Genomic DNA, 24,905 nt, shown 5'->3' on the forward strand with positions numbered 1-24,905 from the left:
GTGTAGTTGCCATCACCCCTAAAGTTTTATCCTCACGGATTGGGAACCCAAAGCTCAGAGAGGCTGAGGAACTTGCTCCAGGTTAAACAGCTTCCTTTCAGTCATGTCTTTTCCCCTTCTGCACCAGCATCGCCTGTTGGTATCTGTTGCTCAAAGCCTCCGGAAGGAAACTTTGCAGGTGCCACCCTGGCAGCACCCATTGCGAAACACCAGCGTCCCCATGGCGGCCAGCCCCCGACCCAGAGCCGTGTGGGTCACACAGAGGTGAGAACAGCCTGAGCTGGTCTTTGTCACCTGGAGACTCTCCAGCCGGGGACCGTTTTAATAGCAGCATCCTTGGGCAAGACCTGAGTTTCTCCATCTATACATCAGCAGGTCGATCAAGACAGACTCCCAGGCGCCTTCCAGGGCAGCCTGAATGTCTGAGTCTGTGCCAGAAGTGGGAAACATTCTGCCACTGTAGAAAGGAAGGAAAAGAAGAAAACCAAGAAGCGGAAAGCTCTGAGGCAAACTGCTGGGCCAGGAGCCTGGTTTCGCTTGTTCGGAGAACATCTGAGCTGCAGCCAGCTGGCCAGGCTGTCCCTGGGAGCCCAGATCAATCTGCTGCAGGCCTGGCCCAGATGCCAGAGGGCCACAACCCATCTGCCCTGCTGCTCGCCCCAGGGTGGCCACCCCTTCCATTGTCAAGGCTGCCTGCCTGGGGGTTCGACGTATCTGGCACAACTGCCCTTGCGCCTTAAGAGTCACAGACATGATGAAGGGCTCTCCAAGGCGCCAGCTGTGTGACCTTAGGCAAATCTTTTCACCTCACGTAGCCTCAGAGTTCCCCTCTATACAGGGCATACCAGCATCTTCTTCAGAGGGCTGAGCAGGGAATAGATGAGCTCCTTGGATGAGCCACAGGAGACCTGGAGCACAAAGGGTTCCAAGTTCATATTTGCTGGATGAGTAGCTGGCCTGGCACCTAGTAGATGCTGAACCAGGGCTGCTGCCCATGGCCGGCCCTCAGCACCTGACAATCTAGAAACTCATGAAAGGCCATCCTTCCTGCCTTCCCCACTACAGGTTCCACAATCCAGGCCTCGTGTGTGCAAGGCCTCTCTGTTTGCAAAAGCAGCAGACAGGGAGCCTAGTGGTCAGCATGGGACTCAGCTCTGGCATTCCCCGCTCCCAGGGCCTCTATTTGATCAAGCCTGGCAGAGCTCACCACCTCTATCACCTGTCGTAGGGAGAAAGGAGAGATAGTATCCCTCATCTCAACAGCTTTGCCCATCAAATTAGACAATCTTGCATCTCTTCTAAGCCATGGATCTTGTTAGATTTGACAGTCTTTTAAAGAGATTGCCAAGAAATGGTAAGGAGGAACCTTAGGCTGCACAAGATGCAGACTGCACACTGCAGTGGACTACCTTCTGTTAGGAGGAGGACAAACAAGTCACAGCAGGAAGGGTGGGTGGAAGAGGCTAAGCGTGGGGGCAGCCTTTGCCTGATGCCAAGGAGGAAGGGATCTCAGTTAAGTGTGGGCAAGAGGATGCCTCAGACAGCTCCCAGGTGGTTTCTGGCTTGGCTCTGTGGGTACTGATCATACCTACACCTAGGAGAGAAGAGAACGCTGTCGGGAGCACACGGAGAACTGGGAGATGATTTTGGGTTTGGACATGTTGCCTCTCAATAGAATTATCTTGGAGACAGTTGAATGAGTATGAGTCTTAGAAGAGTGGGTTGACCAGTTGTCAGTTTGTGAGCTGTTCACACAGAGGCCTCCAGGATCTGGTTTGAATTGGCCCGCAGAGAGTTCATGAGCCTCAGTCTCCTTTACTTAGGCCCTTTCAGTTGGGAGTCCTGTCCAGCCTGCCAGGGCTACAGCCCCACAGGCCCTGTGCACTCAGCAGCCCCCAGGACCCCCACCCAGTCCAGGCCTGCTGGGAGCTTCCCCCAAAGGCCCTGGGAGACAGGGCACCTCATCCTGCCTGGGCAGCTGCCCACTTGCTAGCACCTTCCTCATTGGGCCTTCTGCCTAACCATGCCACCCAGGAGACCCACCCAGAAAAAGCCATTAGTTCAGTCACCTCAGCGGCAGTAAATGTCTTCATCTGGCTTGAGTTTCCCAGGTGGAGAATTCTACAGTCGTACCCAGTAATGACCATTAGAAAACCATGGTGCTGCTTTAGCTTTCAGATCCAGGAAGAGCCTGGCTTACTCTCCCACTCTTGGGCCCCTTTCCTGCCATGTCCCATACGTCAGCCTGAGGCCCAGGGTGAGTGAGCGACCTTGCTGAGCCAAGCACAGGATTTTTATAGCCTGGTGAGAGCACAGAATCCAGGGACCAGTTTGCTGGACCTTGTGAGTGAAAGCTGGGCCTCTTCTCTCCTACAACCAAAGGAGCATGATGCTGGGTGTACCACTGGGGTCCCTCTTCCCACACCCTCGCTCACCCTGAAAACAGATGTGTCTGCATAGAACGGGCCAAACACCGGCCAGCCTCACGAGGTTTCCAGGCGCTGTCAGCCCCATGAAGGAGCTGGGAGGAGAGCAGGATGCATGTTTAGCCGTGAGGGGTCTGAGATGTTGGTGAGACACCCACATGGAGGCGTTGAAGGCAGTTGTCCATGCACTGCAGGTGTTTCAGGCAGGCCTTGGCTGAGATCACTGACCTGGAGGCTCTTCATAAGCTGTTACACTGGTGTGAGGAGCTATTGTCTGTTATGGGGGTGCCAGAATCTCAGCCTCGCTAATCAACCCAGCCCTGAGCCATTCCAGCATAAAACTCAAGGTCTCTGTCTAGTCTCGGGAAAAGTCAAGGGCTATGTAACTGGCATGAATTTCTACTCCCAGAACTCAGGGGTACATCACTTCTATGGTCAAATGATTTTAGACAAAGGCGCCACGGCTACACGATGGGGAAAAGATAGTCTCTTCAACAAATGCAGTTGAGAAAACTGGATACCCACATGCACAAGAATGAAATTGGGCCCTTACCTTATACCATATACAAAAATTAGCTCAAAAGGTTAAAAGGTTAAAATTAACTCAACGTGCAAAAAGGTAACAAAAGCAAAAATAGACAAATTGGACTACATCAAACTTTAAAACTTCTGCACAGAGAAGGAAAACAGGAGGAAGAATCAGGGGTAGTTAGACTAACGGGGAGTGAAAACGGAGGCAGAGAGAAGGCAAGGGAGCGTCAGGAAGGTTTGCAGCAGGGCTCCAGGAGCGGCGCCGGCTGAGGCCTCAGCCCTCCACTCCCAGGCCAGGGGAGCTGTGCTCTGGGCCCTGTTGCCACCAGGTTCTGGGTTCCATGACCTCTTCCTCTTCAGCATCGCAGTCACTCAGGTCTCGGGGGCTGACGTGGGCCGAAGGGCAGATGATCTGCATCAGCTTCAGAAAGTGCAGAAACGTGTGGATGAGACTGGATACCGAAAAGAATGTGCCTTGGAGTGAACATTATGTGCAGTAAATCACAAGAAATTTATAAGCGGCTCCCTGGAGCTGTGGGGGAGGGGAGAGAGGTGCCAAAAGGTCTAGTGAGCAAAGGAAGGAAGTAGATGGATAGGATAGAGCCTGTTACCACCGAGTTTAAACATTTGAGATGCCATGATAGTGTCTTTATGTGGTGCATTGTCTCTGTTGTTTTATTTTAGTGAATATTAAAAAACATTTGTCCGGGCTTTTGTAAGATAACTCCCACCCTCAGCCTTATTTTTCTTGAAAGTCTGAAGTTTCTCAGTGGGAAACTCTTCTGCCTCAAGAGTTTCTAGGTAGTAAACCTTTTTGACTTGGGAATGAAATAATGAACAGATAATTGAATAACTAAATAAATGAGTGAGGGATGAGAATGCAGCCAACAGGGGAGGATCCAGAGGAGCAGGGGGGAGGGAGGAGCAGGAGATGGAGCTTTCTCTCCACTCCCCTCGCCTCCCCCAGCCAGCAAGGTGGTGAGCAGGCTGCCCCCAGGCTGCTGTTATGGGTGTGGGTTGGGGGGTGGTGACGTGGTGGTGCTGGCAGCAGGCAGGCTGTGCCCAAGCTCACTGGCTTCCCTTCTTAATGAGTCCGTCCTTGTTTTCCTGTCTAGGCCCCCCTGGACGGCGCGGCAAGCCTGGAAGAAGAGGCGATCCCGGTGAGTCCCAGGTTTTCTTAGTTACTAAACCTAGGCCTGGAAGTCTGCCCTTGACCTGGGACCTGGCTGGAGGTGCCAATCCTCACACCACCCCATAACTCACGACCTTTGGTCCTGAGCCAGGTCTTTGTATCCCCTCCAATTCCAGCCACTGCCCCCAGAGCTGCAGTGCCCAGTGCTACCTTTCTTGGCTTCTTGACACCATTCCAGTGTTACAATTTCAGTGACAGTCCCCTCTATGCCCTTGGCCACCCCCCAAATCTCATTATCAGCCTCAGAAACTTTAATCCCTGGTCTCCCACTCTGAAACGGCCTCTTGTCTTTGCGGGACTCACTACTGTGGGTCCCTCAACACAAGATGGTTCTCCTGTGTGTCCCCATCCCTCCTCTGACATGGCCTGTCCTTCCCTTGGCAGAGGCACCAGGAGAAGATCCTTTCCATACCTTCCATGCAACCTGCAGACTCACCTGTACTCGCCGCCAGCCGACCTCCTGCCACCTTCATTCCACCCAAAATGCACTCTCTCTGCGTGTACCCTTCCCCCAACTCACAGTGAAGCTTCCCTCAGAGGCTACACACCCCTACCCCACTCCCATCTCCTCCCCCTTGCCTTCCACTCCTCCCAGCCCCTCCAGCCCCTTCTCACTGTCACGCCATTCACATCCTTTTGGCCAGGGTTACCACTGACCACCTGATGGACATACTGGCAGACACAGATGCGTTGCTGTTTCTCTTCCTGGGCCTCACATTGGCCATTCCCCTGGGTCCCCCTCTGACTCTTGCCTGCGTTTCCTCCCACATCTCTGACCCCTTCTCGTATGCCTTTCCTACGGGGCCCACTTGCCTCTTACATGGATCTGCCCTTGGCCCTCTTCTCTCTCTCCCACCCCTGTGGCTCTGGCGCCCCCATAATGCTGATGACGCACCCACTTCCTGCCTCCAGCCAAGTCATCTCCTCTGGACCCAGAGGTTGGACCTAGCCCCACTGAACCCAGCACTTCCCCCAGCTGCTCTCCTCCAGCTCCCCATTGCAGGGAGGGGACCTCCAGCCACCTGCTTCCCTATGCAGACACCAGGGCATCATCCTTGATCCCTCCCTCCCCACTTCCCCACCAAATCCCCATCAGTCTCCTCCTCAGTTTGTCACAGCACTGTCCTTATCAGCACAGCCTCCTGCAGTTCTCACCACGGTTTCTCCCATGTCCCCTACCTCCAGCCTCATTGTGGATGTCCGGGGCCCTCCCACTCTGAGCCTGTACTCTTATGTCCTCCCCACCCCCCGAATGTCTCCTCCTCTACCTGGATTCTTACCCCAAATTCACTATTCTTTGTCCTTTCGGTCTAGCTCAAGCATCTCCTCCAAAAAGGCTTATCTAATCCCTCTGGCTGGGGCTATCACCAACCCAGCCAAGAGCCTGATGCAGAGGAGGCTCCAGGGAATGGAAACGCACAGAACAGTGAATGAATGAATGAATGCACATGTGCTCAGCCCCTAAGCAAATTTACAAGGAGAGCATGGTGATAACGGCAGATTGAGCCTGGGAGAAACAGGGCAGGTTCTCTGTGAACCTCAGACTCTTCTTCCTGACACTGGGCACGGGCCTCTTGTCCTCTCGTTTTGCTGCGTGCTTGCGCTATCTAGGTCCCTATATAGAAGCCCTCCAGATAAACTCCCCAGAGTTCACTGGAAGGAAACACCTTTCCTGGCACTCTGTTTGCTTTGACTTCCAGAAGCTGAGGACTGTTTTGTGCTTGATTGCAATGGATTTTGTGTGTAATCACGTCCCTGCACCATTGGCCAAATACACACTTCATCACTCAGTTCTTATTTCTGCCCTCATAAAAGGTTTTATTGCCTTTTGTTGTAAGCTCCTGAAGTCCTTTTTGGAAGAAGATGAGGAATACATAGTGACTTTTTTTAGGACAAAGTATAATATTACTCAACTTACTCAAAAACCCATTAGAATTATGACTCCAATTTTCAACTGATCTAAAAGTCAAAGAAAGACAAGGACTTACTGGGCCCCTGACACTGCCCTGGGTCCTTTCAAGTCCTTCATCTCATGTGATCCTCACAGAGCTCTGCAAAAGATAAAAATATGTTATTATTCCCATTTTGCAGATAAGGAAAGTGAGGCTCCAAGGGGAGAAGTGTCTCATCTAAGGTCAGCTACTGGGCAAGGGATGGGCAGCATCTCCTCCCCTTCACTGCCCTTTCCCACGCGATGTCCTGATTCTCTGCCTGTCACAGAATGGTGTGAGTAGCACAGAGCAGGTGTCCCTCTCTGATTAGCTTTGGCTGGGCCTCGTGTTTATTTCTAGATAGTTTCACACACATGCACCTCTTGGCTTTGGGCCCTTCCCTTGTACAAACCAGACTTTTTCTTCGCCCCAGGGAGAAAGGCTCTTTTTGCCTGGTGGGACAACATCTGGCTGAGATGGCTTCTTGCTGCTGCTGCAGACCTGCAGACAGAGCCGACCCTGCCCGCCTGTGGGGATGGGTTCTCTCCAGCTCCCAGTGGGAGCCTTTGTCTGGAATATGCCTCACAGGTCCTACAGTGTTTTTGTGTCTTTATTGTGATGGAGTGGATTTTTCATCTCCCCCCTGGCCTATTTCTCAGCTGGGGAAACCAAGCACTACCCTTGGTATTCTCTTTCTAGGGAACGTAGGCAGTATTTTTTCTCCTTCCAGACTTCCCTTTCCCAAAGAACATCCATCACTCTACCCTGGCTCCCCCAGCCCCCTAGATCCCTCCCTCAGTCACAGCACTCCCTGCTGGGCTGGTGGTCTGCTCTGCAAACATGTCCTTCTCCACCAAAGCACAGGCTCCTCAGAGCAGGAGCTTGACCCGCAGGCACTAAAGATATGGTCAATAAATGCTTGTTGACGGGGAAGAGGGAGGGAAGGGAGGAGGGAGAGAGAAAGAGGGACTTTTTAGGAGGCAGGAAGAGACAAGGATGAAAACAATCAAATCCTGCTTGGCTGATGCTTGTGCTAAACCTACAGAGACAAAAGGAGGTACTCACCAAATCTCTGCAGCCGCCAGCCTTAGGTCAGCAGTTTTAATGTCAGGGTTTTTTATCCTCCCTGGCCGCAAGAAACCCTTTCTAAAAATACAGTGGAAGAAGCACTCCTGGGATGGTAGAGATAGGACTTCTGAAAATCTGCTCCTCCATAAAAGCATCAAGAACACTAGGAAAAATTGACCTTTTCAGAATCCTGGAAATTAAGGTCTGGTAACAACCTAAGAAATGTTAATTTAAGAAAAAGGTCTGAAACTTGCTGAGAACAGTGAGGTTTGTAGCATTTTAATTTGCCCATCTCCCCAGCCCCATGGTAGCCTTAAAAACCATCACAGCCTCACAGTCACAGTACCTGTGAAAACTAGCAGCCATTGGAGGTGGCAGAACAACTCTGAAGCTCCCCAAATGCTCATTCTCTGAAACTTGTCACTGTCTGTTAGCTCCCTGGAAAAGCCCATACACAAAACTCATCTTTTTTGACCTGATGTAGAGCTCACTCACTGGGAAAAGCCCTATCCCCAAAGTGCTTGCCAAATACACTCAGCAGCAGTTGTTTAACTTTGCAGCTGCCTGAGGTGGCAATACAAGTTGGAGCAAACAAGAAGCTGACACAAAAATTTAAATGAAAATCTAGGGGATGAGCTGTCCAAAGGGGCTTTTAAATGCTCCCATATACCTGGGGATCTAGAAGACACATGCCCATGCAGGGAAAGACCTAAAAGAGCCCCAGTCTCTCACCTCTGGCTGACCTTGAGTCTCCACTCAAGCAAGAAGTAAAGGCAAAAGCAGAGTTGTAACCTGATAGAGTGTTGAAGTTATGCTCAACACACACAAAAAGCCCCTCAGAACAGAATGGGAGACTTACCAGGTCAAGGCATTAAAGAAAACCTCTGTCTTAAACTGACAATTAAGCAAAGCAAGCAGAGAATTCAGTAGCTGCACGTGACAAAGAGTACACATTTCAGAGAATTAGCTCAAAAAAGCCCCTTGAACAAACAACAACAACAACAAACCCTGGAAAGGAAGAGGGATATCTAGTTTCCAGAGTAGCCATAGTAGATTATTTGATGCCCAATTTTTAACAAAGACACACGAAGATACAAGAAAGTATGGCAAGGGAAAAAAAAGAGGAAAAAAAGCAGTCAGTGAGGAAGCCCAGATGAACTTACTAGACAAAGATTTTATATTGGCTATTATACATATGTTCAAAGAACTAAAGGAAACCATGTCTAAATAATTAAAAGAAACCATAAGAATTATATGCCACCAAATGGAGATTATCAATAGAAAGATAGAAAGTATTTTTTAAAGAAACCAAATAGAAATTCTGGAGCTGTAAGTACAATAACTGAAATGAAAAATTCACTAAAGGGGCTCAACAGTAGACTTGGGCTGGCAGAAGAAAGAATCAGCAAACTTGAAGACAGGTCAATTGAGATGATCCTGTCTAAGGAAGAGAAAGAAAAAAAGAATGAAGAAAAATGAACAGAATCACAGAGATCTGTGGGACACTATCAAGTGTGCCAACATTTATATAATGGGGGCCTCAGTAGGGGATAAGAGAAAGAGGCAGAAGGAATATATGAAGAATTAATGGCCAAAATCTTCCCAAATATGAAGAAAACATTAATCTGCACATCCAAGAAGCTCAACAAACTCCAAGTAGAATAAACTCAAAGAGATCCAAATCTAAGTACATCACAGCCACATTACCAAAAGGAAAAAAATGAAGAAAGAATCTTTTTTTTTAAAACACCATGGTGGCCACTTCACCACTGACCTTGGCACCTTCCATGGCTGAGAGCTGGATCCTCCCACTTCTTGACACGCGCAGAAGAAAGAATCTTAAAAGCAGCGAAAGAACAATGACTCATCACAGAAAAAGGATCCTCAATAAGATTAATAGCTGATTTCTCATCAAAAACCATGAAAGCCAAAAGGCAGTTGTTATGACATATTCAAAGTGATGAAAAAAAGAAAAACTGTCAACAAAGAAATCTATAGCCAGAAGAACTATACTTGAAAAGTGAAGAAGAAATTAAGACATGCCTAAGTAAACAAAAATGAAGAGAATTCATCGCTAGCATCCTGCTCTACAAAGAAATATGGAAGAGACTCCTTCAGTATGAAATTAAAGGACACTAGACAGTAATTTAAATTCACACACAGAAATAAAGAGCTTCAGTGAGGTAACTACACAGGTAAATATGAAAGACAGTATAAATGTCTTTTTTTTTTATTTTTGGCTGCACCCTTGCTTAGTTCCCCAACCAGGGATCGAACCCACACCCCCTGCAGGGGAAGCAAGGAGTCTTAACCACTGGACGACCAGGGAAGTCCCAAAATGTATATATATATTTTTTCTATTTTATTTTATTAATTTTTTTACACAGCAGCTTCTTATTAGTCATCAATTTTATACACATCAGTGTATACATGTCAATTACAATCACCCAATTCATCACACCACCATCCCCAAGCCCCGCCGCTTCCCCCCATTGGTGTCCATACATATGTTCTCTGAGACAGATCTGTGTCTCAATTTCTGCCCTGCAAACTGGTTCATCTGTACCATTTTTCTAGGTTCCACATATATGCATTAATATACGATATTTGTTTTTCTCTTTCTGACTAACTTCACTCTATATGACAATCTCTAGATACATCCACATCTCAACAAATGACCCAATTTCGTTCCTTTTTATGGCTGAGTAATATTCCATTGTATATATGTACCACATCTTCTTTATCCATTCGTCTGTCGATGGGCAGTTAGGTTGCTCCCATGACCTGGCTATTGTAAATAGTGCTGCAATGAACTTTGAGGTGCATGTGTCTTTTTGAATTATGGTTTTCTCTGGGTATATGCCCAGTAGTGGGATTGCTGGGTCATATGGTAGTTCTATTTGTAGTTTTTGAAGGAACCTCCATACTGTTCTCCATAGTGGCTGTATCAATTTACATTCCCGCCAACAGTGCAAGAGGGTTCCCTTTTCTCCACACCCTCTCCAGCATTTGTTGTTTGTAGACTTTCTGGTGATGCCCATTCTAACTGGTGTAAGGTGATACCTCATTGTAGTTTTGATTTGCATTTCTCTAATAATTAGTGATGTTGAGCAGCTTTTCATATGCTTCTTGGCCATATGTGTGTCTTCTTTGGAGAAATGACTATTTACGTATTCTGTGCATTTTTGGATTGGGTTGTTTGTTTCTTTAATATTGAGCTGCATGAGCTGTTTATATATTTTGGAGATTAATCCTTTGTCCGTTGATTCATTTGCAAATATTTTCTCCCATTCTGAGGGGTGTCTTTTCATCTTGTTTATGGTTTCCTTTGCTATGCAAAAGCCTTTAAGTTTCATTAGGCCCCATTTGTTAATTTTTGTTTATTTTTGTTTTTATTTCCATTACTCTAGGAGGTGGATCAAAAAGGATCTTGCTGTGATTTATGTGAAAGGGTGTTCTTCCTATGTTTTCCTCTAAGAGTTTTATAGTGTCCAGTCTTACATTTAGGTCTTTAATCCATTTTGAGTTTATTTTTGTGTATGGTGTTAGGGAGTGTTCTAATTTCATTCTTTTACATGTAGCTGTCCAGTTTTCCCAGCACCACTTATTGAAGAGACTGTCTTTTCTCCATTGTATAGTCTTGCCTCCTTTGTCATATTAGTTGACCATAGTTGCATGGGTTTATCTCTGGGCTTTCAATCTTGTTGCATTGATCTATGTTTCTGTTTTTGTGCCAGTACCATATTATCTTTTTTTTTTTTTTTTTTTTTTTTTCTTTTTGCGGTATGCGGGCCTCTCACTGTTGTGGCCTCCCCCGTTGCGGAGCACAGGCTCCGGATGCGCAGGCCCAGCGGCCATGGCTCACGGGCCCAGCCGCTCCGCGGCATATGGGATCCTCCCAGACCGGGGCACGAACCCGTATCCCCTGCATCGGCAGGCGGACTCTCAACCACTGCGCCACCAGGGAGGCCCCTACCATATTATCTTGATTATTGTAGCTTTGTAGTATAGTCTGAAGTCAGGGAGCCTGATTCCTCCAGCTCTGTTTTTTTTCCCTCAAGACTGCTTTGGCTATTCGGGGTCTTCTGTGCCTCCATACAAATTTTAAGATTTTTTCTTCTAGTTCCGTAAAAAATGCCATTGGTAATTTGATAGGGATTGCATTGAATCTGTAGGTTGCTTTGGGTAGTATAGTCATTTTCACAATATTGATTCTTACGATCCAAGAACATGGTATATCTCTCCATCTGTTGGTATCATCTTTAATTTCTTTCATCAATGTCTTATATTTTTCTGCATAAAGGTTTTTTGTCTCCCTAGGTAGGTTTATTCCTAGGCATTTTATGCTTTTTGTTGCAATGGTAAATGGGAGTGTTTCCTTAATTTCTCTTTCAGATTTTTCATCATTAGTGTATAGGAAGGCAAGAGATTTCTGTGCATTAATTTTGTATCCTACAACTTTACCAAATTCATTGATTAGCTCTCGTAGTCTTTTGGTGGCATCTTTAGGATTCTCTATGTATAGTATCATGTCATCTGCAAAAGTGACAGTTTTACTGTTACTGTTTCTTTTCCAATTTGTATTCCTTTTATTCCGTTTTCTTCTCTGATTGCCGTGACTAGCACTTCCAAATCTATGTTGAATAATAGTGGTGAGAGTGGACATCCTTGTCTTATTCCTGATCTTAGAGGAAATGCTTTCAGTTTTTCACCATTGAGAATGTTGTTTGCTGTGGGTTTGTTCGTATATGGCCTTTATTATGTTGAGGTAGGCTCTTCCAAATCTGTGTTGAATAATAGTGATGAGAGTGGACATCCTTGTCTTATTCCTGGTCTTAGAGGAAATGCTTTCAGTTTTTCACCATTGAGAATGTTGTTTGCTGTGGGTTTGTTCGTATATGGCCTTTATTATGTTGAGGTAGACTCCTTCTATGCCCACTTTTTGGAGAGTTTTTATCATAAATGGGTGTTGAATTTTGTCAAAAGCTTTTTCTGCATCTATTGAGATAATCATATGGCTTTTCTTCTTCAATTTGTTAATATGGTGTATCACATTGATTCATTTGCGTGTATTGAAGAATCCTTGCATCCCTGGGATAAATCCCACTTGATCGTGGTGTATGATCCTTTTAATGTGTTGTTGGATTCTGTTTGCTAGTATTTTGTTGACGATTTTTGCATCTATATTCATCATTGATATTGGTCTGTAATTTTCTTTTTTTGTAGTATCTTTGTCTGGTTTTGCTCTCAGGGTGATGGTGGCCTCATAGAATGAGTTTCGGAGTGTTCCTTCCTCCGCAATTTTTTGGAAGAGTTTGAGAAGGAGGGGTGTTAGCTCTTCTCTAAATGTTTGATAGAGTTCACCTGTGAAGCCATCTGGTCCTGGACTTCTGTTTGTTGGAAGATTTTTAATCAGGGTTTCAATTTCATTACTTGTGATTGGTCTGTTCATATTTTCTATTTCTTCCTGGTTCGGTCTTGGAAGGTTATACCTTTCTAAGAATTGGTCCATTTCTTCCAGGTTGTCCATTTTATTGGCATAGAATTGCTTGTAGTAGTCTCTTAGGATGCTTTGTATTTCTGCAGTGTCTGCTGTAACTTTTCCTTTTTCATTTCTAATTTTATTGATTTGAGTCCACTCCCTCTTTTTCTTGATGAGTCTGGCTAATGGTTTATGAATTTTGTTTATCTTCTCAAAGAACCAGCTTTTAGTTTTATTGATCTTTGCTATTTTCTTTGTTTCTATTTCATTTATTTCTGCTCTGATCTTTATGATTTCTTTCCTTCTGCTAAATTTAGGTTTTGTTTATTCTTCTTTCTCTAGTTCCTTTATGTGTAATATTCGATTGTTTATTTGAGATTTTTCTTGTTTCTTGAGGTAGGCTTGTATAACTATAAACTTCCCTCTTCGAGCTGTTTTTGCACATAGGTTTTGGATCGTTATGTTTTCATTGTTATTTGTCTGTAGGTATTTTTTGATTTCCTCCTTAATTTCTTCAGTGATCTCTTGGTTATTTACTAACGTATTGTTTAGCCTCCATGTGTTTGTGTTTTTTACGTTTTTTCCCTGTAATTCATTTCTAATCTCATAGCATTGTGGTCAGAAAAGATGTTTGATATGATTTCAATTTTCTTAAATTTACTGAGGCTTGATTTGTGACCCAAGATGTCATCTATCCTGGAAAGTGTTCCGTGCACACTTGAGAAGAAAGTGTAATCTGCTGCTTTTGGATGGAATGTCCTATAAATATCAATTAAATCTAACTGGTCTATTGTGTCATCTAAAGCTTCTGTTTCCTTATTTATTTTCATTCTGGATGATCTGTCCATTGGTGTAAGTGAGGTGTTAAAGCCCCCCAATATTATTTTGTTACTGTTGATTTCCTCTTTTATAGCTGTTAGCAGTTGCCTTATGTATTTAGGTGCTTCTATGTTGGGTGCATATATATTTATCATTGTTATATCTTCTTCTTGGATTGATCCCTTGATCATTATGTAGTGGCCTTCCTTGTCTCTTGTAACATTCTTTATTTTAAAGTCTATTTTATCGGATATGAATATTGCCACTCCAGCTTTCTTTTGATTTCCATTTGCATGGAATATCTTTTTCCATCCCCTCACTTTCAGCCTGTATGTGTCCCTAGGTCTGAAGTGGGTCTCTTGTAGACAGCATATATATGGGTCTTGTTTTTGTATCCATTCAGTGAGCCTGTGTCTTTTGGTTGGAGCATTTAATCCATTCAAGTTTAAGGTAATTATCGATATGTATGTTCCTGTGACCATTTTCTTAATTGTTTTGGGTTTGTTTTTGTAGGTCCTTTTCTTCTCTTGTGTTTCCCACCTAGAGAAGTTCCTTTAGCATTTGTTGTAGAGCTGGTTCGGTGGTGCTGAATTTTCTTAGTTTTTGCTTGTCTGTAAAGCTTTTGATATCTCCATTGAATCTGAATGAGATCCTTGCCAGGTAAAATAATCTTGATTGTAGGTTCTTCCCTTTCATCACTTTAAGTATATCATGCCACTCTCTTCTGGCTTGTAGAGTTTCTTCTGAGAAATCACCTCTTAACCTTATGGGAGTTCCCTTATATGTTATTTGTCATTTTTCCCTTGCTGCTTTCAATAATTTTTCTTTGTCTTTAATATTTGCCCATTTGATTACTATGTGTCTCAGCGTGCTTCTCCTTGGGTTTATCCTTTATAGGACTCTCTGCACTTCCTGAACTTGGGTGGCTGTTTACTTTCCCATGTTCGGGAATTTTTTGACCATAATCTCTTCAAATATTTTCTCTGGTCCTTTCTCTCTCTCTTCTCCCTCTGGGACCCCTATAATGAGACTGTTGTTGTGTTTAATGTTGTCCCAGAGGTCTCTTGGGCTGTCTTCATTTCTTTTCATTCTTTTTTCTTTATTCTGTTCCACAGCAGTGAATTCCATCATTCTGTCTTCCAGGTCACTTATCCGTTCTTCTGCCTCAGTGATTCTGCTATTGATTCCTTCTAGTGTATTTTTCATTTCAGTTATTGTATTGTTCATCACTGTTTGTTTGTTCTTTAATTATTCTAGGTCTTTGTTATACATTTCTCGCATCTTTTCGATCTTTGCCTCCATTCTTTTTCTGAGCTCCTAGATTATCTTCACTATCATTATTCTGAATCTTTTTCTGGAAGGTTCCCTATCTTCACTTCATTTAGCTTTTTTTCTTGGGTTTTATCTTGTTCCTTCATCTGGTACATAGCCCTCTGCCTTTCATCTTATCTATTTTTCTGTGAATGTGGTTTTTGTTCCACAGGCTGCAAGATTGTAGTTCTTGCTTCTGCTGTCTGCCCTCTGGTGGACGAGGCTATCTAAGAGGCTTGTGCAAGTTTCCTGATGGGAGGGACTGGTGGTGGGTAGAGCTGGCTGTTGCTCTGGTGGACAGAACTCAGTAAAACTCTAATCCACTTGACTGCTGATGGGTGGGGCTGGGTTCCCTCCCTGTTGGTTGTTTGGCCTGAGGTAACCCAATACTGGAGCCTACCTGGGCTCTTTGGTGGGTCTAATGGCGGACTCTGGGAGGGCTCACGCCAAGAAGCACTTCCCAGAACCTCTGCTGCCAGTGTCCTTGTCCTCACAGTGAGCCACAGCCACCCCCTGCCTCTGCAGGAGACCCTCCAACAATAGCAGGTACGTCTGGTTCAGTATCCTGTTGGGTCACTGCTCCTTCCCCTGGGTCCCGATGCACACACTACTTTGTGTGTGCCCTCCAAGAGTGGAGTCTCTGTTTCCCCCAGTCCTGTTGAAGTCCTGCAATCAAATCCTGCAAGCCTTCAAAGTCTGATTCTCTAGGAATTTCTCCTCCCATTGCCGGACCACCAGGTTTGGAAGCCTGACGTGGGGCTCAGAACCTTCACTACAGTGGGTGGACTTCTGTGGTATAAGTGTTCTCCAGTCTGTGAGTCACCCACCCAGCAGTTATGGGATTTGATTTTACTGTGATTGCGCCCCTCCTACCATCTCATTGTGGCTTTTCCTTTGTCTTTGGATGTGGTGTATCTTTTTTGGTGAGTTCCAGTGTCTTCCTGTCAATGACTGTCCAGCAGCTCGTTGTGGTTCTGGTGTTCTCACAAGAGGGAGTGACAGCACGTCCTTCTACTCCACCATCTTGGTTCAGGGCCAAAATGTATATTTATTTGTAACTCTTTTCTCTCTTCTGAGTTAAAAGTCAATTGCATAGAGCAGTATTGATAAAACTGTGTTGATGGGCTTATAATGTATAAAACAGTAATTTATGACAATAATAATACTAAGAAGAGATAACAACAGAGCTATATTGGAACAAAGTATTTGTATACAACTGAAAGTAAATTGCTATTAATCCAAACCAGGTTATTTTAAATTAAGATGCTAATTATAAACCCCTGGGCAGCCACTGAGAAAATAACTCCAAAAAACATAAGAGAAATAAGGAATTAAAATGGTACACTACAGGGGGAGGGATAAATTGTAAGATTGGGATTGACATATACACACTACTATACATAAAATAGATAACTAATAAGGACCTACTGTATAGCACAGGGAGCTCTACTCAATACCCTGTAATGGCCTATATGGGAAAACAATCTAAAAAAGAGTGGATATATGTATTTGTATAACAGATTCACTTTGCTATACACCTAAAACTAACACAACATTGTAAATCAACTATACTCCAATAAAAAAATTTTTTAATGTTACACTAGAAAAGATCTAGTTAACAAAAAAAGAAGGAGTAATGGAGTAATAGAGGAATAAAGAAGATGGAAGACATATAGAAATTAAATTCCAAATTGGCACACATAAATCCTACCTTCTGAGCAATCAAATTAAATGTAAATGGATTTTTAAAACCCCAAATAGCCAAAGCAATCCTGAGAAAGAAGAACAAAGCAGAAGGCATCATACTTCCTAATTTCTAGCTGTACTATAAGGCTATAGTAATAAACAGACACATAGACAAATGGAACAGAATCAAGAGCCCAGAAATAAACCCACAAACAGTGCACAAAGTTTCCAATTTCTTTACTTCCTTACTAACACTTGTCTTTTTTGTTTGTTTGTTTTTTACTAGTAGCCATTCTGATAGATGTGAGGTGCTATCTCATTGTGGTTTTGATTTGCATTTCCCTAATAATTAATGATGTTGAATGTCTTTTGGATTATGCTATTTATTTATTTACTTACATAAAGAATCCACAAAAAATTTATTGGAGTTCATGAAGATGTTTAGCAAGATTTCATGATACAAGATCAATATACAGCACTTCTCTGGTGGCGCAGTGGTTGAGAGTCCACCTGCCGATGCAGGGGACACGGGTTCGTGCCCCGGTCTGGGAAGATCCCACATGCCGCGGAGCGGCTGGGCCCATGAGCCATGGCTGTTGAGCCTGCGCCTCCGGAGCCTGTGCTCCGCAGCGGGAGAGGCCACAACAGTGAGAGGCCCACATACCGCAAAAAAAAAAAAAAAAAAAGATCAATATACAAAAATCAATCATATTTCTATACACTAGCAATGAAGAATTTTTAATGAAATTAAGAAAGCAGTTTCACTTATAAAAGCTTGGAAAATAATAAAATATTCAGGGATAAATTTAACAAAATAAGTGTAAGACTTGTATAGTGAAAACTATAAAATATTGTTGAAAGAAATTAAAGAAGACCTAAATGAATGGTAAGACATCCATATTCATGGATTGGAAGACAATACAATGTTAATATGGCAATATTCCACAAATTAATTTATAGTTTCAATGCAATCTGTATTATTAAAATCCCACTTGGATTTTTTTTTTTTAGAAATTGCAAATTGGTTCTCAAATTTATATGGAAATGCAAGGAATCCAGAATAGCCTAAACACCTTGAAAGAGTAGAACAAAGGTAAAGGCCTCACACTTCCCCATTTTAAAACTTATACAAAGCTTCAGTGATCAAGATAGTATGGTACTGGAATAAATATAGACAAATAGATCAACAGAATAGAACTGAGATTCCAGAAATAAATCCTTACTTTTACCATCAAATTTCTTTTACAAGAATGCCAAGACAATTCAATAGTGGTAGGACTACTAAATGCAAAAGAATGAAGTTGGACTCCTTCCTCCTACAATACACAAAAAATAGCTCAAAATGTATCATAGACCTAAATGTAAGAGGTAAAATTGTAAGTCCTTATAAGAAAACATCACATCTTCATGACCTTGGGTTAAGCAATGGTTTTTCAGGTGTGACACCTAAATCACAGTGACAAAAAAATAAATTGGACTTTACCAAAATAAAAATTCGTTAGAGAGTTTCAGCAGTAGAGTTGAACCAGCAATGAACTTGAAGATAGATGGATAGAGAGTATGCAATCTAAAGAACACAGTAAAAATGGAATGAAGAAAAATAAACCAAGCCTCAGAGAAATGTAGGACACCTTCAAGCACACTAACATACGTACAATGGGGGTGCTAGAAAGACAGGAAAAGAGAAGGGAGCATTAAAAAGTTTTGAAGAAATAATGGGTGAAAGCTTTCCAAATTTGCTGAAAACATTAATCTACATATCCAAGAAGCTCAGTGATCTATAAGTAAGATAAATGCAGAGATACAGACCCAGACACATTACAGTAAAATGCTGAAAGTCAAAGACAAAGAGGAAATCTTGAAAGCAGCAAGAGAGAAATCACTCATCCATACAAGGGAACCCCAATAAGATTAACAGCTGACTTCTCACCAGAAATAATGGAGGCCAGAAGGCAGTGGGATGACCTGACCTAGTCAAAGGAATAAAAGAACCTAGAATCTTATGTCCAGTAAAACTCTCTTTCAAAAATGAAGGATAAACAAAATAACATAACGGTGATGGTTGCACAATTCTGTGAATATACCAAAAATCATTGAAGTTTATACTTTTAAAAGAGTGGATTTCCTGGTATGTGAATTACATATCAATAGAACTAGTTTTGGGGGGTTTTTTTTAATCCAATGAGTTTAATCCAATAAGTTTTCACTTAGGCTTCTAATCAGCACCACTGTCTACCCTGCAGTGTCTGAGTAGGGTGATTGCCAGAGCAAACCTCCATGCCAAGGCTGGCCAACTTGACCCTGAATTCCAGGGATACAGCCTTGTACCTGAGAGTCATCACAGCCAAAATGCTGGAGGCCCATCTGAGGTGCCGTTTCAAAAGGAGACTCTTCAACCCTGTTGTGTAGTCAGGGTTTGTTTGGCAACATGAAGCCAAACAATGGAAAGCCACCATCTGTGTTTCTCTTCTTTTTGCATGTGTGTGTGTGTGTGTCTGCACAGAATGCGTGTGTGCATTAGAAACAGAGAAAGAGAAAGAATGCTATACTGTGATTGCAGCCAGCATTGGGTTTTGGTGCCTCCTGTGTGCCACCGTTGTCCCAGGCACTTTACATATACACAATATCTTACTCAATCTTCATAGCAGTCCAGAGAGGCAGGGATTGTTATTCCCCACGTTTCCCAGAAGCAGAGTTTGCGTCAGAGAGAACAGGCACTTGCTCAAGGTCTAGAGCTCATCAGCTGGAGAGCCAGGTTCTAAGGCCTCAACAGTCCCTGGCAGTATCGGCCTGATTAAATGCAGGGCCTGAGGCCTGACCTAAGTGCCTGGCTCTCTGACTCAGTATTGGCTCTGGGTTTGCCAACCTCCAAGCCTCATTTCATCTACCTGCAAACTCAGTTGAAAAGCCTTGGCCTACTCTGCTGCACTGGGGAAACCCCAGCGAAGCATGTCTGAAGGTCATTTCCTCATGGGTGAGTGGGTTTCCAAGGGTCAAGAGCCAGGACCCTGTAACCCAGGCTGGCTGAGTGGGAAGAGGCACAGGGCTAGATCTGAGCCAGGGCCTGTTGGGCAGAGCAGGGAGCAGGCACAGTGCAGTCAGGAGTCCAGGCAGAGCCCAAGAGGGGCAGGTGTGGGCTGTGAGCATGGACAATGACCCCAGCAGCCTCAGGCACTAAGGCCAGCCCCCAGCTCCAAGAGTGCAGGCCGCCCACTAGCCAGGCTGTGGGAATTCTTCCCAGTTTGCTTTTCCAGGAATGTAGCCTTTGGGAAACACTGAGGAAAAGATCATCCCCAGAAGGACTAAGAGCTCTAGGGAGGCATTGTAGGCCCCAGACCCTCCACCCACTTCTGCTTACCTGTCAACTAGCACCTCATGCACCCTCTGAACCTTGAGGTGTGAGAGGATTGGCTCCCAGTTTGGGAAACACTGTCCCTGTCGGGCCACATCAGTTCAGTTAAAGAGGATCCAGAATCATCGAACCCCCTACTCCCTCAGACCCATTTTATTTATCTTCCAAGTCATCTGGCTCTTATTTAATTGCTCCCACATTCCTGACAGCAAAGGCAGCAGATCCAGCCAGTGCCTGGAACACATGCTTGAAAGCTGTGTGCAGAATGGGGCGGGCCATGGCCAGACCAGCACGTGGCCTCCTGGAGGCCCTGAAGCCAGCCTTACTTTCTAAGCAGGGAACGCCTGGACAACCTGAGCCAAGCCCTCCGTCTCATGTGTCACTCTTGGCTGGCCAGTGAGTCCATCTCCAGAGGCTTCCGGCAGCCACAGCACAAACCCTGTACAGTCGGCCCTCTGTACTTGCAGGTCCCACATCCATGGATTCAAACAACCACCTATAAGAATTTTGTTTAAATTTCCAGAAGGTTCCAAAAAGCAAAACTTGAATTTGCTGTGCACCAGCAACTATTTACATAGTATTTACATTGTGTGAGGTATCATAAGTAATCTAGAAATGATTTAAAATATACAGAGGATTGTATAGGTTATATGCAAATATAACCATTTTATACAAGGGATTTGAGCATCCTTGGATTTGGGTATCCTGGGGAGTCATGGAACCTATTTCCCAGAAACCAAGGGCTCAGCACTCCTGCCCTTCTCCCCTCTCGTCCATTCAGCATGAATTTATGAAGTGCTTGTGCCTGCCTGGCCCTGTTCTAAGCCTGGGGGAAACAGCAGGAAGCCAGGCACAAAGGGCCCCAGCTCTCAGGGAACTGCCTTGCTGGTGGGGCTGACAGACAATAAACAAAACACAAATAAGTGGATTTCAGGAATAAAGACTGATATGTGCTTGGAAGGAAATAGCAGCCAGCTGTGATGGAAACAAGTGCGGGAGAAGGGTGAGGAGATGTCTTCAGTTTCATGGTCATGAAGGCAGTCACAAAGGGGGGTGTGAATGTCCTGGGGCAGAAGAGGGCTGGCCCCTTGGGGAACTGAGAGAGACAAGTGGGACCCAGTGCTTAGCCGAGGCTGATGGAGCAAGGAGCAGGGCCACATGGGAGCGCTGTGCCTCCTGAGAGTCTGGATGTTATTCCACTTAAATGGGAAGCCCTGGGAAGGGGTGGGCATCTTTAAAAGGCCCCTCTGGTTGGTGGGGTTGAGGTGCCAAGAAGAAGGAGGCTGTAGTGATGGTGCCAATGCTAAGTGATGGTGACTGGTGATATGGTGCCAGCAGGTCTCAAGAGAGGTGGTGGCTTGGTGTGTTTTAGAATCTCTTAGATGGGCTAGATGTGTCCTGTCCCACCAGTGATGGGATCAGTCTCTGGAATGCTGCCATTCCCACTCTGAACACCCCTCTGGGGACAGTGGAAGATGGAAAGTTTGGGGTCCCACAGCGCTGCTTCCATCCCACAGCGCTGCTTCCATCCTGAACTTCCAGTAGCTAGGTGACCTCAGACATGCCACGCACCCTCCCGGAGACCTCAGGGGACACTCGGTGAATGTCAGAGCTCTTTCTGCCAAAATAGTTTGCACTTTGTTAGGCTTAAAGTCAAGCTGCCTGGGTCATGCCTGGGTTCAGCAGGACGTGACCCTGGGCATGGTAACCTTTCTGAGCCTCAGTTTCCTCATCTGTAAAATGTGCTGGTGAGGTTGCATAAGGGGTTAAATGAGATGGTTAGGAAAAGCTGCCAGTGCATGATGAGCCCTAAGTGAGTGATGGTTACTCTTGCAGCTCCTCCTTCATCTCCTGAGCTGCACCTCACACCAGGCCCCGGGCTCCACTCTCAGGACCCCAGGTCCTCAGAATGATAATCGCAATCTGAGCTTTCTTGGAGAGAGCTTGGAAGTGAGTGTGAGGAAAGGCAGCAAAAGCTGAAGGACCAGACAAAAACACAGAGCTTACTCCAGCTGTTTTCAAGTTAAAGTTTATTGCCTTGTCTGACTTGGTAGCTATACACGTGTATCCAATGGCATCAAAGAGTCCATGGTGAAAAGTCAGTCTCCCCAGCCACTGCTGTCCTCCCACCATCCCGTTCCCCTACTCGGAAGTAACTTGATGACCACATTCTTCTCTGCACACCCAGAGATGTTCCATGTTTATACAAACAAAAGTCTACCAAATTTTTAGCACAAATGGCTGCCAATTAAAAGACATGCCTTTTTAAAAATGTAACAATATGGCTGGGAGATTATTCCATGTCAGAAATACAGAACTACTTTAATCTTTTTCACAGCTGCATCGTATCCCATTTAGATAAGCCTCCCATCCTTTCTTTTAAGCAATTCCACTTGTACTGTTTCTAATGTCTTTATCATCTCAATTAGTTCTGCAATGAGTATTCTTCTACACCTGTCGTCTTATATATTTGTTCATATATCTATGGAATACATTTCTAGGAGGATCATTGTAGCAATTGGCACAAAAATTTTAAATCTTAATTAGTATTGCCGAATCACTCTCTGTAGAGAATGTACCAATTTATCCTTTCAACCAATGTGTGAGCTGACTGTCCTCATTTCCCTTGACATAAGTCATCATATTTTGTTCACTCTTTCTAATCTGATATGATTATAGCCTTAATTTTCATTTCTTTTATTGTGAATGAAGATTTCCTTTTGTTTTGCATCCTAAAGGGCTGTATTTTCTGTGTATTCTCTATTCATATCTTTTCACCATTTTTCTATTTGATTGTTGATGTTTTTAGAGTTGATTTGTAGGAGCACTTTTATATCAAGGTATCTAGCCTTTGTGACATGAGTTAGAAATATGTTTCCACTCTGGCTTTTGACTTTGTCGACAGTGCTTTCTGCCTTGCAGACATTTTTGTTTTTGTATGGTTGGATCAGACTTTATGTCATAGCTTCTAGATTATGAGCTGTACTTGGGAAAGTTTGCCCCTCTCCATGGTTAGAAAGGAATTTTCCCACATTTTCCTCTAGGATTTTTATGATTTTTTTGAAGCATGTAAATCTTTGATCCTCTTGGAATTTATCCTGGTTCATGAGGAGGTATGAATCCAACTTGACTTTGTCCTGATAACCACCGGCCTGCCCACCACCCTCTATTAATAACAGCTCTCATCCCAGCAGTTCGAGGGGCTCAGGCATAGGGGCAAGGGCAGATCACAGCATAGACGGGGCTTTGGATTTGAGCCTCTGTCCTAAGAACAATGGGAAAGTGAGGAGTGGCGGGACGGGAGTGCCATGATCAGATTTGCATCTAGCCTCCGAATGGAGACTGGAGAGCATTGGGTCAGCATATTGGAAGCCATCTCTGATCCCAGGCACATCCCTTTCACTGCTAGTGGGTTTCAGCTCCTGGGTCTCCAGCCCTCTCTCCAACCCCACTTCTGGGTCAACTCCTAGGGATCTTGATATCCGCATAGAAGCCCCTCACACCTCACTCGCGACTGACAGCCTCAGTTCCTACTTCACTGACACAGTTGGAGCAGTTGGAAGAAAACTTCCACAAACCCCACCTGCACGGCCACACACCTGCATGCACCGCCTCCCTGCTTATTGCCACAGACGGACTATCCAGGCTCCTGAGCACAGCCAGTACCACCTCTTATGCCAGGGCCAGTCCTTCTCGCCTCCTCAAGGACATCACTCCAGGAATCCCCCTTTCTCCAACATATCGAGCCTTCCCCTTCCAGCTGATGACTCCCGTTGTGCAAACATGCTGCTGTGCCTCTCATCCTGAAGAAATCCCTTCTCTGGACTCCACGCCACCAAAGCAACTACTCCATCTTTGCTCCCCTTTGCAGCAGAACTCCTAGAAAGCTCTCACTGTCCACCTTCCTCCCCTCCCCGTCCCATCAGATGTCCACTCCTATCACCCTTCCTGTCTGTGGCCTCTGCATTGCTAGGTCCAGCCATCGGGTCTCAGTCCTCACCTCACGTGACCCTCAGCGCCGATCAGCATGGGGATTATGCCATCCCCCTTGATGCACTCCCTCCACTCGGCTTCCAGGACTTCCTTCTCTTTCGCACCCCCTTCTAACCATTGGAGTGCCCCCGAGGGCCAGGGCTGCACAGCTGAGCCCCTGACACTTCCAGCCAAACCTGCCAACCTACAGTCTCCCCACCTCTGTTGATGGCAACAGCATCCTTTCAGTCACTCAAGCCAAAATCTTCCTTGACTCGTGTCTCTTAGACTCCACAGTCTAGAGAAATCCTCTCGGCTCTACCTGCAGGATCAATCCAGAATTCAGCCACTTCCACCCCCTACACCGCTTCCACTGGCTGCGAGCCACCATCACCTCTCCCCTACATCACTGCAATAGCTGCCCCACATGGTATGACCCTTTTTTTTTTTTTTTTTTTTTTGCGGTACGCGGGCCTCTCACTGTTGTGGCCTCTCCCGTTGCGGAGCACAGGCTCCGGACGCGCAGGCTCAGCGGCCATGGCTCACGGGCCCAGCCGCTCCGCGGCATGTGGGATCTTCCCAGACCAGGGCACGAACCCGTGTCCCCTGCATCGGCAGGCGGACTCTCAACCACTGCGCCACCAGGGAAGCCCCACGGTATGACCCTTTTAAAACATAAACCAGGTCATGTTATCTCTGCTCAAAACCCTGCAAGGGCTCCCATCTCAGAAAGAAGATAAAGTCCTACAAATCACCTACAAGGCCCCCCCCAATCTGCCTCCCAGCACTAATAACGCCCCTTACCCTGCTCTGCCGCCTGTCTCTTTCCGTGACACGATCGCCTTCCAGGTGATGTACTATTTATGATGCTTATTGTATCTCAGCTGTCCTCTCACTAGAAGGGGACAGGGATGCTTAGGACAAGGATGCTTGTCACTTTCACTGCTGTATCCCACTTTCCCAGAACAGCATTTAGAACAGTAGGCGCTCAGTGAATGTCTGTGGGACGAGTGAAGAGGGTGATGAGTGAAGAAGCTATCGCAACAGTCAGGAGATGCTGGTAACATGGATGAGGTTGTGGTATTGGGGAGAGACCAAAGGGGATGGGCTTCAGAGCAACAAACAGTGGATGTGC

General features: G+C 45.1%; 1 protein-coding gene across 1 annotated transcript in view; it reads left to right on the plus strand.

Moving 5' to 3' along the window:
* The window catches only part of COL23A1 (collagen type XXIII alpha 1 chain), a 358,005-nt gene that overhangs the window by 283,262 nt on the left and 49,838 nt on the right, over nucleotides 1–24,905 (plus strand). Inside the window, exon 3 of the mRNA XM_082622686.1 lies at nucleotides 4,073–4,117. Within this exon, the coding sequence (XP_082478812.1) occupies nucleotides 4,073–4,117 (45 nt within the window). The remainder of the gene's footprint in view (nucleotides 1–4,072; nucleotides 4,118–24,905) is intronic.

The sequence above is a fragment of the Mesoplodon mirus genome (assembly GCF_964341445.2).
Source record: "Mesoplodon mirus genome assembly, chromosome: 5".
NCBI classification, from domain to species: Eukaryota; Metazoa; Chordata; class Mammalia; order Artiodactyla; family Ziphiidae; genus Mesoplodon; species Mesoplodon mirus.